The sequence below is a fragment of the Stigmatopora argus genome, chromosome 17, assembly GCF_051989625.1.
Source record: "Stigmatopora argus isolate UIUO_Sarg chromosome 17, RoL_Sarg_1.0, whole genome shotgun sequence".
Lineage (NCBI taxonomy): Eukaryota > Metazoa > Chordata > Actinopteri > Syngnathiformes > Syngnathidae > Stigmatopora > Stigmatopora argus.
The window spans coordinates 8078406-8093204 of record NC_135403.1 but is presented as its reverse complement, the minus strand read 5'-3'; the positions used below and the strand labels follow the sequence as shown (position 1 = coordinate 8093204).

Below are 14799 nucleotides of genomic sequence, written 5' to 3'. Positions count from 1 at the left end.
GACAACAAGCTGCCTGATTGGACCTTTTCTGCGTTGGAAGAGCCAGGGCCCTTAGGGGAGAACAACAGAGAGAAAGAGAGCTTGTGTGGCGTTGTTGTTCAAGTCTCTATCAGTCTCTGACTTATCTCTGCACATGTTTGCCCCGAGTCTGTTTTTCTGGGGAAAGTGAGGGCACCCTAACGACAAGTTGACAATGTTCCCTCTTTATTTTATGCCTGAAGTGAACTACATCCGCTGTCTTTCTCTGTAGTGACTGATTATGATGTCCATTCACTCTTATCTGCTTGGCTCTGCTTGGCTTCTAATCAGTGGCATGCACTCCACTCTGACTCTCGCTGTCCCTTTTCCCACCAGACCACCAGAGAGGACTGTTCTTCCCTTATTTTCTCACAGCAGTCACACTCTTTCTTTATTACAAGTTTCTTTAACAACATACTTTTCATCTAAATCTTGTGTTAATTTTCCATGTCCAAGATGAAAAATAGCAGTCAGAGGAATACATAAAGGCTGCAGAATCTCAACCTCATGTCTGTCTACTGTTTGGACTGGCCAACATTTTCTAATAAAAAGGAACAAAATACCTTTTTACTAGCTCACCCCGACTCCCCTGGGTGTAGTTGAGATCTTTAAAATATCTGACAATCCAATTCACAACATTGGCGTGAGGAGTGCCCCATTTTCATTAGACACAGTGTGAGGACTCCAAATACCGCTGATGGTTACCAGTTGGCCAAGTGGAATGCAGCTTTTGGTTGTAACTTCTGTGCATGGGAAGTTCAGTGAGGCCATGGAAAATGACGTTCATAAAGCAAAAGAAATTCTGCTCCACCATCCGGTGACCCTGGAGGGGAAAGCAGAGTGATTACAATCATTACGATTTTTGCCGTTACAATTGTAATAATTTTGATCCATACTGCAAGTTAATGTGATTATCAACCCTGGAAAATAACACCCTCAAACCTTGACAATTATCTCTTATGATTATATTATGCTAATATGGGCCAAGTGTCAACAGAAGAGATGGGCTATTTGGAAGTTTGTAATTCTACACATACAGCTGCTAGGAGTCATTTACCACACTTTGATTGAATTTAGATATGCATACCCGGCCTCCATCTGCTCTTCTCAACAATAGAACGTTTCAATGAGGGTGCAGTGAAAATAAAATAATAATTAAATGCGGAGGAGGTTGCCAGAGGAACAACAACATTCTTTATTCATCCTTCAAATGTACAATAAATACTAAAGGGACAGCCTTTCAAACTGCTAAATACGTTAAATTTTGAATAAAGCGTCTCTTAGAGAACCATTTTCTGTCCCCTACTTGACTCTCTTTGATAAATGATGGCCGTTCATTTTTGGCCTAAAGTTATTTTGACAGAAAAAGGACTGAGAATGAACTAATCTAAGTGAACTAGTCTAGATTTTTGCACAATTATTAATACAATGAAAGTGTTACCTCAAATGGCAGTCTTAATAAATTGAACTAAAGTAAAGCTGACAATAGTATTATTGCACATTCAGTTTCAGTTAAAGTTGTCAGACAATTGATTTTTTTCAAAATTTTGAATATATTGTTTAATTATTTTGACACATTTTCCCTGCCCTGCCCTGTTCTTGCTTACTTTGCAAGCCAACTAGCTGTCTGCGCAATGTAGGACTCACGCACATATTGGCAAACGTTATGTAGAACAATAGTTCAGTAAATATTCCAAATTAATAAATGTGTATATATATGTATAATATTGCACATTTTCCTTGTTAATCCTACCGTGTTAATACCTTAGACAAATATTCCATGTGAGGATAATCCCTTCCTTTTTGATTTGTGTCATCTTCCCAGACAAGGCCATTTATCTCATTACAATTGTCAACATCGCCATTTTTATGAATCTATTTAGTTCATAAAATGGCAGAGAGTTAGGGCTTGGATCCCAGCAGACGTCTGTGAACCGCGACTAACAAAATTGTCTAGTTCTTCCCGGCAGAGATCAGCCATTGCCTCAGCCAGATGGCATGTGAAAGTGAATTGGGGAATTATTGTTTCCCCCGCTCTGAGATGCTTACGTTCTGTCCCTTTTATAGCATACTCTAGTCTGGTGACTGTATTGTGTCATTGGTTAATAATTTCCATAACTTCCGTACACTGTTGTCATGTAAAAATCTAAAGGACATGTTTATGCTCGACCAATGACTATATAGTAATATGCAACATCACATCAAGCTTACAAGGAAATTTACCTCTGGAGGTACTGCTGAGAAAATGGGATTTGGGATGGCTTGGAATAAATAAAGGCAGTCTATGAGTAGGATATGGGAATTGGGTTAATATGGCACTGAAAAATGGTGATTGTTTCAAATATGATTACTGTTATTAAAAATCAGACACGGAGGACTGAGAAATGCTGGAGGGGTTTCAAGGCCTGTTTCAAACATGTCAATCATCTGTGAGCAACTGTGGGGAAGGTGGGGAGGTGGATGTCAGAGGTCGTTTATGACCTAAGGTAATTGGGATGTGTTGCACCAGTGGGAAGTAGCATGTTTGGGTCCATGTGGGGGGAATGCAACATCTGGAACCAGTGAGCTGTCGGGTGGCTGCTGTTAAGGGGAGGTCAACCCGCGCCCTGTTCCTCATATTCCAGTTCTTGTCATTTCCTACATTCACACAGTAGTGCATAAATATTTTATAGTCCTTGCGATTATCGGTGATTCCCTGGTCTTGCATAGCTGCATAAATTAATTAATTGAGTGAAGTTGCTTTTTTAAAAATGTATGTTGGCACTCTGCTATGCAAAGAACCCAAATAATATATTGAACAATTACTGTTATATTTAGAATACAGGCCAAGATGCGTGAGCTCCGAGAGAAACAGGCAAAGGAGCGAGAATATGCTGAAATTCAAGATGTCATCGGCCACTCCACTTTTAGCTCAGACGAAGAGCACACTTATGCTGGCATCGGATCTTGGGACTCATCAGTGGACAGCAGCAACCATGAGCCTTGCAGCACTCACCACCAGTACCATCTCCCACAGGATCCCCAGAGTGCTCACCCTTCCACCAATCTTCAGAACAACAACACACCTCTTGAGGCACTCTATGCTCAGGTCAACAAGCCACGCAACGGCCGCGTTGCATCTTCAGACGGGTAAGTCAGAAACTCAAAAAAGAAAACTGGAGAGTGTGATGCTTCTTATACAACAAACAAATGCACACAAGAACATCTGTTTCTGTACTAACTACCATTGCAACAAGTTCATGCACACCTCATTTATAATATTTAAACTATATAATGGTTCTATTTGCTCATTCTGCTTGTCTCAAGCTCTACCGACTGAGCTAACCGGGCCTGTTGCAATTTATTCCTTGTATAAAAAAACAACAACATAAAAACCTGGGATTAATTATCTCATACTCTACTAATTGAGCAATCCCAGCCTGTTGCAACATTTCACTGGTATTTTAAAAAAAACTGTTAAACGTGAATTTCCAATCAAAAAGTTTGAAAGTGGTAGATACGACCATGCAGACACAGATGATATGAAGATCACGCCCAATATGGGTCTTGAACCCACGACCCTGAGATTAAGAGTCTCATGCTCTAAATAAAACAAGGTGCAAGACAGGCAACGGGCAGGCACCTGACCTGGTCTGGATCTTCACTTAAGGACAAGGGCCTTCTGTTCTGTCCATTTTACTGGAGACACTTACCAGGCCTTTGGTTAATAAGATTAGATCCACCTGCCTCCAACTGTCTGCTACTGTTGGACTCTTTAAATAAAAAAAAAAACGTTAATTTAACATCATTATAAAATTATTCACCAATGACTCACCCGCGGTTTACAAGCAGCAAATATGTCCTCAGTAGACCATAAGATGAAGGTACAGCTGGACAAATTGCCCTGGTATGCACATTTTTTTTCTAATAGACCTTGGGTATTGCTTTCCTGATGGGAAGGTCACACTAACTGTAAAGATTGAATGAGTCAGGTCTAGTCACATAAACCATTAGAGATACTAAAATCCCAGGATTGTGCTCAGTCTACTGTGTAAGATTTTACAGTTACATGGCAGCTGTAAAGAAAGGGACGAGGTGAGGTTTTGCTTCACTGTGTTTATGAGAAAGGCTCGGCATAACAAAATGAAATGACCTCATTTCTAGACAGGGAGCTGAGAAGTTAACTACTCCATCTGCCAAGGGACCTCGGGGTTTGGGTGACTGGCACTAGATTGTGCATTTGAGCACCACAACCTGACAGGTGCCAGCCTCCAAGGGATTTGTGAGAGAGCGTGAAACAAAGCATCACCTTTTGAAACTTATTTGATTGACTGCTGCTCCCATTAACCATCAGGTTCCTAACACAACTCAGAGTGAGAGCAGGGCACTTGTGGAAGGAAGCAGTAGGGCAAGGCAGGCAGGGAAAAAAAGACATGGAGCCAATAGAGCTCAACAGTGCAAAGCTTTTGAAGTCCTGTGAAACTCAGATGCTCCAGAGAGCCTGGCAGGCAGAGGATGAGAGCGCAAGAACTCATAGATCGACACTTAAAGAAGCACTTTTTTACTTCACTTGCATGGCCTTGAAATTTGATCATGAGGTAGCTAATGCATTTTCCGAAGAGGATAAAAGACCAGGCTTTCCATCTCTAGAGGACAGATAAAGGCTATCTCCCCTAGAAGATAGTTAGACTTCTGGGTGGGAATCTGTACTTAGACACAGCAAAGACATGTGTGCCCCACTGAAAAAAAAAATATACTGTATATAATATAAATATATACGTATGTATATGTACGCATATTTTTGGAGGGGGGTGTGCTAACCTGATGTAATGGACCAATAATGCACCTAAAATTGTGTATTGCCTCAATCATTTGATTGTTGAGCAAATAGAAAGTCAACATTTGCTTTGTTTTCTTACTCTATCTTTGGTTAGTTAATTATGTTCACAATCAACGCGCCGTCTTATTGTTTGTAATTCATTATTTTGCAATCAAAAGAAAATTAACAGCATTTTCTGATTGTTACATCTATTGCTTTGATTGCATTCTACCTCTCAATATTTTATTGGTAAACAGATTAATCTTTTACAACCCATGTGTAGACTTTTTCTTGTTGCTCTCCAAGGGAGTTAAAACCTCTACTAACATGAAGCACTTTGCCTTAATTAGACAAATGCAATACTGCTCGGCAGCCCGATGGATGGGTGGTTAGTGTGTTTCTCTCACAGTTCTGGAGTCCTGGGTATGAATCCAGGTCGGTCTTCCTGTGTGGACTGTTTTCTTGTGGACATTACTGGCATAAGCCTTGTTTTATTGGGCCCATAAACGGATAGAGTTGAACCGAATGAAAGCAATGTACACAGCTCTCTTTCAGAAAGTGTCTAAGTAAATCACTGAAGTTTCACTCCCTTAGTGGTGCTAACCCGTAACAACAAAGCTGGATCGAGTCCAATGTGTACACAGCCTAGTGGCCAAAGTAAGTTGTGATAGGTTCCTGCTCACCTGCACCTTTAGTGAGGTTAATCAGTATAGAAAATGGATGCCCGCTGTGAGGAGTGAAAACCTTTGTTAGCCGTTGCCCTGTGTTTTAAGAACATGGTTTAGTTGTTTGTTGAAAAATTAAGTATTTCAGCCTTCTCTGTGGTATGATAGCGCAGAAGGGCCTAATATACCCAATGTATACATCAAACTTATCACGTGGTGTCTACGCAGATGCCAATGTGTATCTTCAAGGCAAAGCAAGTGAATTATTTTCATGCTCTGTTTTCAGTTTTCCTCCCACCCTTCTCTTCTGCTTGAGAGAGAGGCCCCTGTGGGATAGATATGATGAGATGGAGCAAGCAAAAAGTAATTTATCCTCCGTTTGTACCATTACGTTCATTTAAGAAAGCAAACAGCCTGAAAGCAGACCAACAAAGCCGGTTGAGAGATGAGGTGGTGGGGGTAGGGGTTTGAGTAATATAGACCCACCTCTCCTTCAACTCAACATCAAGTGGATCAAGCTGATTAAGCTTGCATGTACAGTATGTGTTTTATCAATACGTCAGATGAAAAGCCTGGAAGACATGCAAGTAATACCTACCGAATTTTCACAAGATGAAAGAGAGAGGGCTGTTTTCATATGAGCATATGCTCTTCACAGAAATATGCAGAAGATGGGAAAAGCTTTAAACAACCCTATGGCTATTGAAATTTGTTTTGATGATCAACTTTTGACAACCAGTAACTGCAAACAGACAGTTAACGCACTACCTTTCACAACAAAAATCCTGGAAATTATTGAAATGTGCAATTGCTTTTATAAGACAACAGTAGTTTATTAAAATCAGAGATTAATAGGAAAACCGTAATCTCAGTCAGTCGTTATCTATACTGTACTATACATTTGTATCCCCTTAAAATTCATCAATCTTTTTACACAGTCACATGTCACAAATAATTGAACATCCTTTTGCATCTGATAACATGCCACGTTCACACTTGAACTACATGTTCATACCTCCTGTAGCATTTTAGAGTTGTTAAAAGTTTTGCTTGCCTGCCTTCTTTGCTTCAATGGGTCTAATCATCCGAACCGATAGACAATTTAGTTATCCTCTGCTAAAGGCTGTATACATTTTCCAGGAAAAACACTGTGATTACTTTAAATCCATGTCTGCAAAATAGGATGCTTGCAAACATGGGAGAAATGTTTGCATTCACACTGTCACATCAAAGTAGTCGATTTGAAGTTACTAAATTGCATGCTTGTTTGTTGGCTTTGAGGTCACGTGGCTATTCACATGATAGATAACCCAATTTCATAAACTAATAACATGTCCACTCTGCTAGCATAGAGTCGTGCTTTCATCCTGTAAACAGGCACTCGTATACAGTTGTTGTCAGACATGGATCAGGTGAGGAAATTGATGGCAATATTCAGCACCCTGAGCTGGGTCAGGAGCAAACACATGATGTTCTCACCGCCTCATCTTTCCTACCTTTCTCTCATTTATGTTTAGTTATGCTCAGTGGGAACGCACAAGCACACATGTGGTATTGCAAAACATGACCTGGGTGTAAATGATGACATTCACCAGCTTTTTTTGGGCGCTATATGCCAAGGGTGGCGAACACGTGGCTCCTGGGCAAAATGGCTCTTTGCTTCTTATCATTATTTGTATATACTGTGGCTCTTTGCCTCATTTCATGATTCTCTAATTTTAGTTGTTTCTTAAAGCACACTGAAATTCACCAGGACCCAGTAAAAATAAATAGTAAAATATATTGTAAAAATAATTTGGCAGATTGGATTTTTTTATGCTGCTTCTGATATAGGTAACAGTTATACTTAAACATTCTCAGTAGGATGCAATCTTTATTGAGAAGAGATCCCTACTGATTTACAATGTTGTCCAAATATGAATACCACCCATGGCTCCTGCTTCCAAACAGTATTCTGAATGCAATTTTCTTAGCTGTATCTCTGGGGTGCAACTATATCAAGAAGTTCAAAGTCCATTATAATTAATAACTCAGCCAGTGTCTGCAGGGCAAGTAATTGAATTTCCCTCACCCACAACTGAGTTGGTGAGCCTGTGCACAGAAGAGATCAATGGTTTCCTCTGTTTTAAAAGCAGCATCCATAGTTCTATGTCCAGGGGTAATATTGCCGTTTATAATCCGACAGCCTTGAACAGAAGTTAATTCCCAAAGCAGATCATGACGAGAGCATTTGTAATGATATGGTGCCAAATGGGAGAATGCATACCAAAGAAATCAAGAGCAGTTAAGGACACATTGCATTGCTCTTAAGGCTCTTTCTAATATGATTGTCAATAATTAGTCAATAATTGAAATATTTTTCATGCCTATTTCCTAGTGTTGCACTTGCATGAAAGTGGAATTAAAATGTTGGCATATTGGTGGTGTGCATGAGTGATGGATGTGTGTGCATTTTATTGTAGTTAGAGATCATCACTGTAACCAATGGCTTCCATTAATGTTTGGCTATGTATGGGTAATGTGTAAAATCCAAACTTGTCAGATTTTGAATGGTCAAAGTCATGGTCTTAGAATGTTAAAAGCTCGACAACTCAAGGTGAATGAGGCCCAGTCCTTTTTAAAAGTAAGGCATTATTTGGTACATTTTAGAGAATGAATGGTGGTCATGGGTCAGTGACCAAAAAAGTGTAAGTTGTGTGACATTTACTAAGTTGATCTGCTGTCAAAATAGTATTCATGTTTTCACCGGGCGTTAAAATAACCATCTGGATTCAATGTCGACATTATGTGTTCAACATGTCACCAGAAAATAAGATCATACAAAAGCCTTGGGCTTCTTTTTTTATTTATTTTTTCGCCATTTTATACAAGCCCTTCTGGGGCATCGATTGGGCTGAAGGATCCCACATGCAGGATTATACAAGTAGTCTCCTTTGTTTGGTCACCTGAGCCAAACTGTTTGAGCTCCCAGTGAGACCTAATAAAATCTTGTAGGGGCCAACAGACATAGACAGAGTGCCTGTAAAAATGCTCTTAGTCGGTCACAACCCACTAATGACAACACACAGACTTATTTGTCTGCCGTAATGGGGCTATGATGTCATCACAGATCATCCTGGAGCTATAGGTCTTGAAACCTGGCTTGAGCTCAAAGAAAAGGAGCTTTATTCGACAAAATCAGGTGTTTGTATTTTCCTTTCTGCTGTATCGTACATTATACAATTACTTCTTTTATTTTTACGCCAGATGTTATTGTCTGTGTTAAATTACTGAATTTAAAGGATGGAGCTGAAACAGGCTGCCTTATATCATTTCTCTGTCACCATTATTGCCTCCCCATGTGTCTTCGAAGATAGTTTGGATTTGCAAATAGTGTGCTTTAAAACAATCCAAGACTTTTTAGGTCAGGCATTGGCAGTGTGAATCGGCTAATATTAGCTACGGAATAACTCTTGTGTGACTCGCTATTCTTTTGCTCTACAGTAGTATCCTCCACTGATGGTCTGTAAATGTCACGGTGAGAGATGGCACCCCAGAACCACTTGTCTTTACCGCAGTGATTAAATATAAAGTATAATCCTCATACTGCAGTTATATGGTGGTCATTAAAGGCTCACTGTAAGGCCAACCTCCCTTTGCCCTGGATAATGGTCATGTTTTAGTGGTAGTTGGAGACGTCAATTAAACTCTACATTGGTTTTATGACTTTTTGAAGCAAGATGCTGTTGATTCATTTCCTGGCGGGGAGGGGTGACTCAGTTTTGAACCATTAATTTACAGAAAAGTGTGTATTTAATGCAATTACTGGACACAAGTATTTGTGTTGAGTCACTGACTGATCAAATCCCACTCAGTGGCAGTGTGATTGTGGTTGTGTCTGTATTCCAATGCGCCATACAACTGACTAGTGGCCAGATCAGTCTTTTACTAGGTTGGCTAGGATAGGCTCCTAAACCTGTGTTGCTGACAAGAATAAGTGATTTTGAAAATGGAGGTATGTGGATTGCACAACATGTTATTAACTTTCAAGAAACTACAAAGGGATAATACAATGTAATCGGCAACTGGCTGAGATTTTATTGTTCTGCATGGTTTTAATAGAGTCTTTGAAGGCCAGGATTACACATGTCTTGAACTTTTAGATTATCAAGATACATTTGGAGGGAAAAAAAATGTCTTGCCTTCAAAGCATTTGTTTAAACTTGTTTGATTGTAATTCTATTTGTATGCACGCTTTAGTCAACGTATAAAAAAAGGAGTCTGTTTTCTTCGAGATTAAAACAATTCTTCATTAGCTACCCAGCACTAGTTCTCTGAAAAATATTTGATTACACGGTTCATGTTTTGTAATGTGTTTTGCTAATGGGATTTTTGCATCTTGAATTAAAATAGTTATTTAGTTTCAAATTAAGACTTTGATGTTTTTCTTTAATTCTTAAAAATTAAAGGGGAACTCGTATCACGGACAACATACAACATATCTAAATCTTTTTTATGTCTCACCTCAATAACATACTCTAAACAAGCTAAAGCATCATGACTCACAGTAAAGGATTAAATCATCAAAACAAAGACAGGAATATAAGATGAAGACATGTTGAGGAAAAAGAAAAGGAGATACATGAGCTTGCCTTTGAATGGCTTTAGACTAAAAATCCACAGACTGCATTTTTTCACTAATACTGTCTTGGGCTAAATCTGTCTGTCTTAATTTGAATTAATGTGGATTTAGGAAGCAAAGGTGTTTGTGTGCATGTGTGCACACAGGGGTTCTTTGTTTTCACTAGAGACAGAGGGAAAGTCACACAGACACAGCCATACACATCAATGCACACATAATGTAAATATACCCTGAATGTGGAGCCTGCAAAGCTGATTAGTCAAACTTGTGATTTCAAATTTCAAATCCATGACATAAATCTCACACTTAGTATTCATGTAGTCGTGGTTTGGCCTCTTGTCGTCCCTTGTTGCCTTAGGGTTTTTGGTCGTGGTGGGGTGGGTGAGGGAAGGGGGTGTTGTGGTGGTGGTTGACGACGAGTTTGTTAATCAGCTTAGTTAAGAGGATGACAACAAGAAAGGATGACTGGGAATGTAATGTTTCTTTCTTTTGCATGTGCTCGATGGATGATGCATAAGTGAAAGTTATCAACAGTTGACTGTCTAATCAAAAGTTCCATAGTGTCATGGTAGTGATGACCCAATTACTGCATTGTGTGCAGTGAATCCTGTCAAGGCCAGCTTATGTAACAGAATAGTTATGCTGTATTGATGAGTTTGATTGTCAGAATGTTATGTCGTGGTCTACGTTCCTATTACAGGTCGGAATCTAAAAGGCCTTCTTGAATAGGGTGTTGAACAATGAATTTTCTGTATTGATTCATTTTGCATTTAGACAGCCATAAATGACATGCAATATATTAGCTATACCTAATAGACACCTTCAGAAGGTATGACCTATGATGGGTTTTTAGTTGCATAACATAAAAAACACCATCTAAAACACATTTCTGCATTAATGTATGTCATTTTTGCTCGACAGTGACTCTTTTTGAAGCCAGTGAATTAAGTAAAGAATAAAACTGTACTAGTACAGACAGCTTTTGGGATGTAATCACATTATGATTGATTAAAAGCAGTAAAATGGGGAAAGGGAGATTGTGAAAGAAAAACAATGAAATAGAGGAGTGAAGCAAGCTGAGGTGATCATGAGGACAAAAGGAAGTGCACAAAGCAAGTCAGCTACAGCTGTACTGTACAACTCCCATTCCATCATTCATCCCTCCCTCTGTGGAGCTGTGTGAGGTGATTCCAGCCTCCGCCAATGCTCCATAACTCAAATCTCCCTTTCCAAAGAAGCGGTCTCAAAGCCCACCTTTTCCCATCTCCTCCCAAACACTCTCATCACTCCCATCAGTGTGTCTTTAAAAACAACCAATGGAGACATGGGAATCAACAGCCTGCGACCATCAACGTGACTCCACGTAGCTACTTCACTTATCCCCATGAGGTGTGAGGGGGAAAATGTGGCAGACATGTGGCTGGCCTTCCTCCTCAGGGAGACTTTGGGAAAAATTGCAGCAATAGAGTGTATAGGGGCTATAATTCACTAGGCTGACTCCATGATGCTGTGACATGGTTATTAGCTATATAAACTAGAGCTGTCACTATGCTATTATTGCTCACTTTCATGTGAGCCCATCCTTTTATTTACTCATTTTCATCTGAGTCACCCTTTGGTTGAACTGTTGATTATATCATTTAAAAAAAGATCCAACTCTGGCCATGTGTGTGTATCTTAGAAGCCCAGGTTACTTTGATTGCTCCTTCGAGGTTGTGCCAATTGTTGCATCTGGTTCATCCCACCAGCTTGACAATAGTGCAGAAAGTATTTTCTTTGGATGGTTAGTGGAGGTCATCATAGTGGGTACTCCATGAAGCAGCTTTTGGTACCTTTTGGCAGGTTGGGCAAGTCTAAATCAGCACCCTTATACAGTTGGTCAGCAAAAAGAAGCATAAAGTGGACTGGATTTCATTGTGAGTTGGACGCAAGATATCGTGCAAGATGGAGTAGCATTATTTTAATAATAAGAGTCATGTCCTCTTGACGAGAATGGTCTTCTTTATGAAAGTGCAAACAATATCTCAAAATATGCAAAGGAGAAACCAAATCCACAATTACAATACAGTTTAAATGAGAATATGGCCTCAAAAACTAATGTATCTCTGCTCAGGCCAATATTGGATTACCCTGCCAGGCTACTTTTTGCTGATTGAACCTCTGGCCCATCACTTAATTACCTTACCTGGGTCTGACACTTCTCTTCATCCTGAACAAACTAATATTTCATCTCATCCTCTGTCTCACGCCATCTCACTTCTACCTTCCTACTCTTTTAGCACCCTCTTGACATGCACACACACATGCATGCCGGCGGCGCCCCGAGGAGTTGCTGTCAATCACCCATCAGGTTCCCTGGTCAATTTGCCAGTCTGCCAAATGTGTTGTATCAGTGTGCTCCTTGGTGTCAAGAGCCCTCATTAAAGGCCAAAGGCTAAACCAAGGAAGAGAATCAGTCTCTTTTCTTCATTCGTTGAGTCCCTCATGACCTTCTAACCTCTGTCTTTCTTTGACTAAATATAACCACCCCAAGCCCCATACCTGACCATTACAACTCTTCCTTCACCAACCAGACCAGCATAGTATCTATTCCCCTTTGGGCAATTGCTCTGGTACTGCATGTGGATCCACTCAAGCTTCAAACTACCTATTTCTTATGTCTTTTCTCTCTCTCTGGCATAAAATATCGATAATCCTTCCCAGGAGGATGCAAAGCTCATTTTAAGCACTTCATTGTAATTTTGCTATGCACTGTATGTTGACCAAGTGTGTGCCAGACATTACTATTGTGAGATTTTTGTTTTAGTCTTTAATGTAAATTAATTTTATATCCTGTATTTGTATTTCTCGCAATACAGCACGTTGAGCATTTTATCACTGGCAAGTTACTGTGGTGGAAAAAATCACTTACCCACAGCTTACTAATGCACGAATTAATTTACCAGCATGGCAGCATCTGCCTGATGAATCACTTCTAATTAGCTTCTAGGCATAACTGAGATGTCCTTGGTTATCTACCTTCTTGTTCGATATAGGTTGGAAGACCAACCTATGCAAGTTGAATTACAAGTTAAACAGTTTTTTCTTATCGTGAAGTAAGAGATTGTCGGTAGACTGAAAATATGTGTGCATTAGGTTGTCATGAATATGATAGCTAATCTAAAGGCAGAGCCATCTGTGCTTCCACCTTTTTTTCAACAGATCATTCAAATATCAATATCAATGTCAATGCCAAGCTAATAAAAACTAATACCTGGCCCTTGTGTAGAAGAATCACGCCCCTAAACATATGGTATCACCACAAGGAAGCAGAACAAAACAGGAAGTGTGGCGGGAGAGTAAGAAGACAACATTCTCAAGGTGATTATGGGGCACTATAATCCTTCCTCCCCTACCAGGTGCCGAGAGAAGCGATAACCTGGTCGACATCACAAAACATCCTGCCTCTCCATGTGGACCTGTTAGTAGACTGTCAGAGTTACTGGCTGGCTGAGGAGATGGGTACTACCAGCCAGGGGGATAACAAGAGCGAGTAAGAGGATGCAAGGGGACTTTGTCTTTGTTTTGGTAGAGGCTAAACACGGATTAGTGGTTCGCTGACATGTTCTGTCAGTTGCCACACTGTGAAGTCTGCTTAGCTGAATGAAAGTGGCTATAGTGAGAGTGACCTCGCAGAGTGATTCAGGCCTGAGAGTGACAGTGTTGATCTGTACCACAAGATATTGCATTATAATTCATGTTTGAGATTGGCTATGAAATTGATATAAAGGAAAGTAATAGTCAAATAAACAGCTTGCAAACATTAAAAGAACATGAAATTCTGGCAGCTGGAATAGACTCCATACCTTTGACCGTAGAATTGCACACAAAAAATCATGTTCAATCAAGTTTTTCTGGGCTGTTTTGGTGGATGGGGAAACTAGCAGGAATCCCCAAAGAAATCTTAGGCTGTAGAAAATGTAAACTCAACAATGACTGAGATTTAAACCTAGAGAGAGATTCATCCAATCAGACAGATATGCTAGGCCCTACCATGTTATCTTCCCTGGCTTGTCTTCTCAAGAAAATGTGCAGGTGTTTGGAAACATCACAAGTTAAGGTGTTTGGCAGCAGTAAACATTTTTTTTTGGATCAGTTTTCCCTAATATGCATGAAGAGAAATGTTTCGAGTTCTGCTAACCTTGCACTCTGTTTAGCTTGGTTTGATCTCAAGTGACAAGTGATGGCTATGTAGACAGGGAAAGAATAGCAGCCTGGCATACGAATAAGTTGGCTTTGATAGTTGAAATTAATGAGGCTGGATATGTTTGGCCCTATCATTTTGCCTACACATAGATCCCAAACCCTGGAGGCCCCAGTTTTACTTTCTTCTACTTTTGTCATGATCTCTCCGCTCAAGTTTGAGCCTCGTTGAGTGTTTCCTTGGTCTTATTTTATATGTTCTTTTCTCTCCATTGCGCACTTTCCCCCACAATCTAAACACTTTTCCTGTCTTTCAAATGCTATGTCTGCGGTGTGCAAGAGCGAGATAATATAATCAGCCGTGCATGGTGAAAACAATAAGTGTCATGTCGGGATGACAAAAAGCAGATACTTCTTGAAGGGCACCTTAACATTCCACTTCAGCCCTGAGTAAATGTGGCAAGAGGAAGGAGCTACTACTATAGTGTTTCCTCGCATTGTCAGGTAAAGCTGCA

At 40.0% G+C, this 14799-nt stretch overlaps 1 protein-coding gene across 2 annotated transcripts in view; it reads left to right on the top strand.

Moving 5' to 3' along the window:
• Positions 1-14799, top strand: part of LOC144091577 (partitioning defective 3 homolog) — a 179810-nt gene that overhangs the window by 139019 nt on the left and 25992 nt on the right. For both annotated transcript variants that reach the window (XM_077624044.1, XM_077624043.1), the window contains one exon: positions 2836-3147. In XM_077624044.1, the coding sequence (XP_077480170.1) occupies positions 2836-3147 (312 nt within the window). The remainder of the gene's footprint in view (positions 1-2835; positions 3148-14799) is intronic.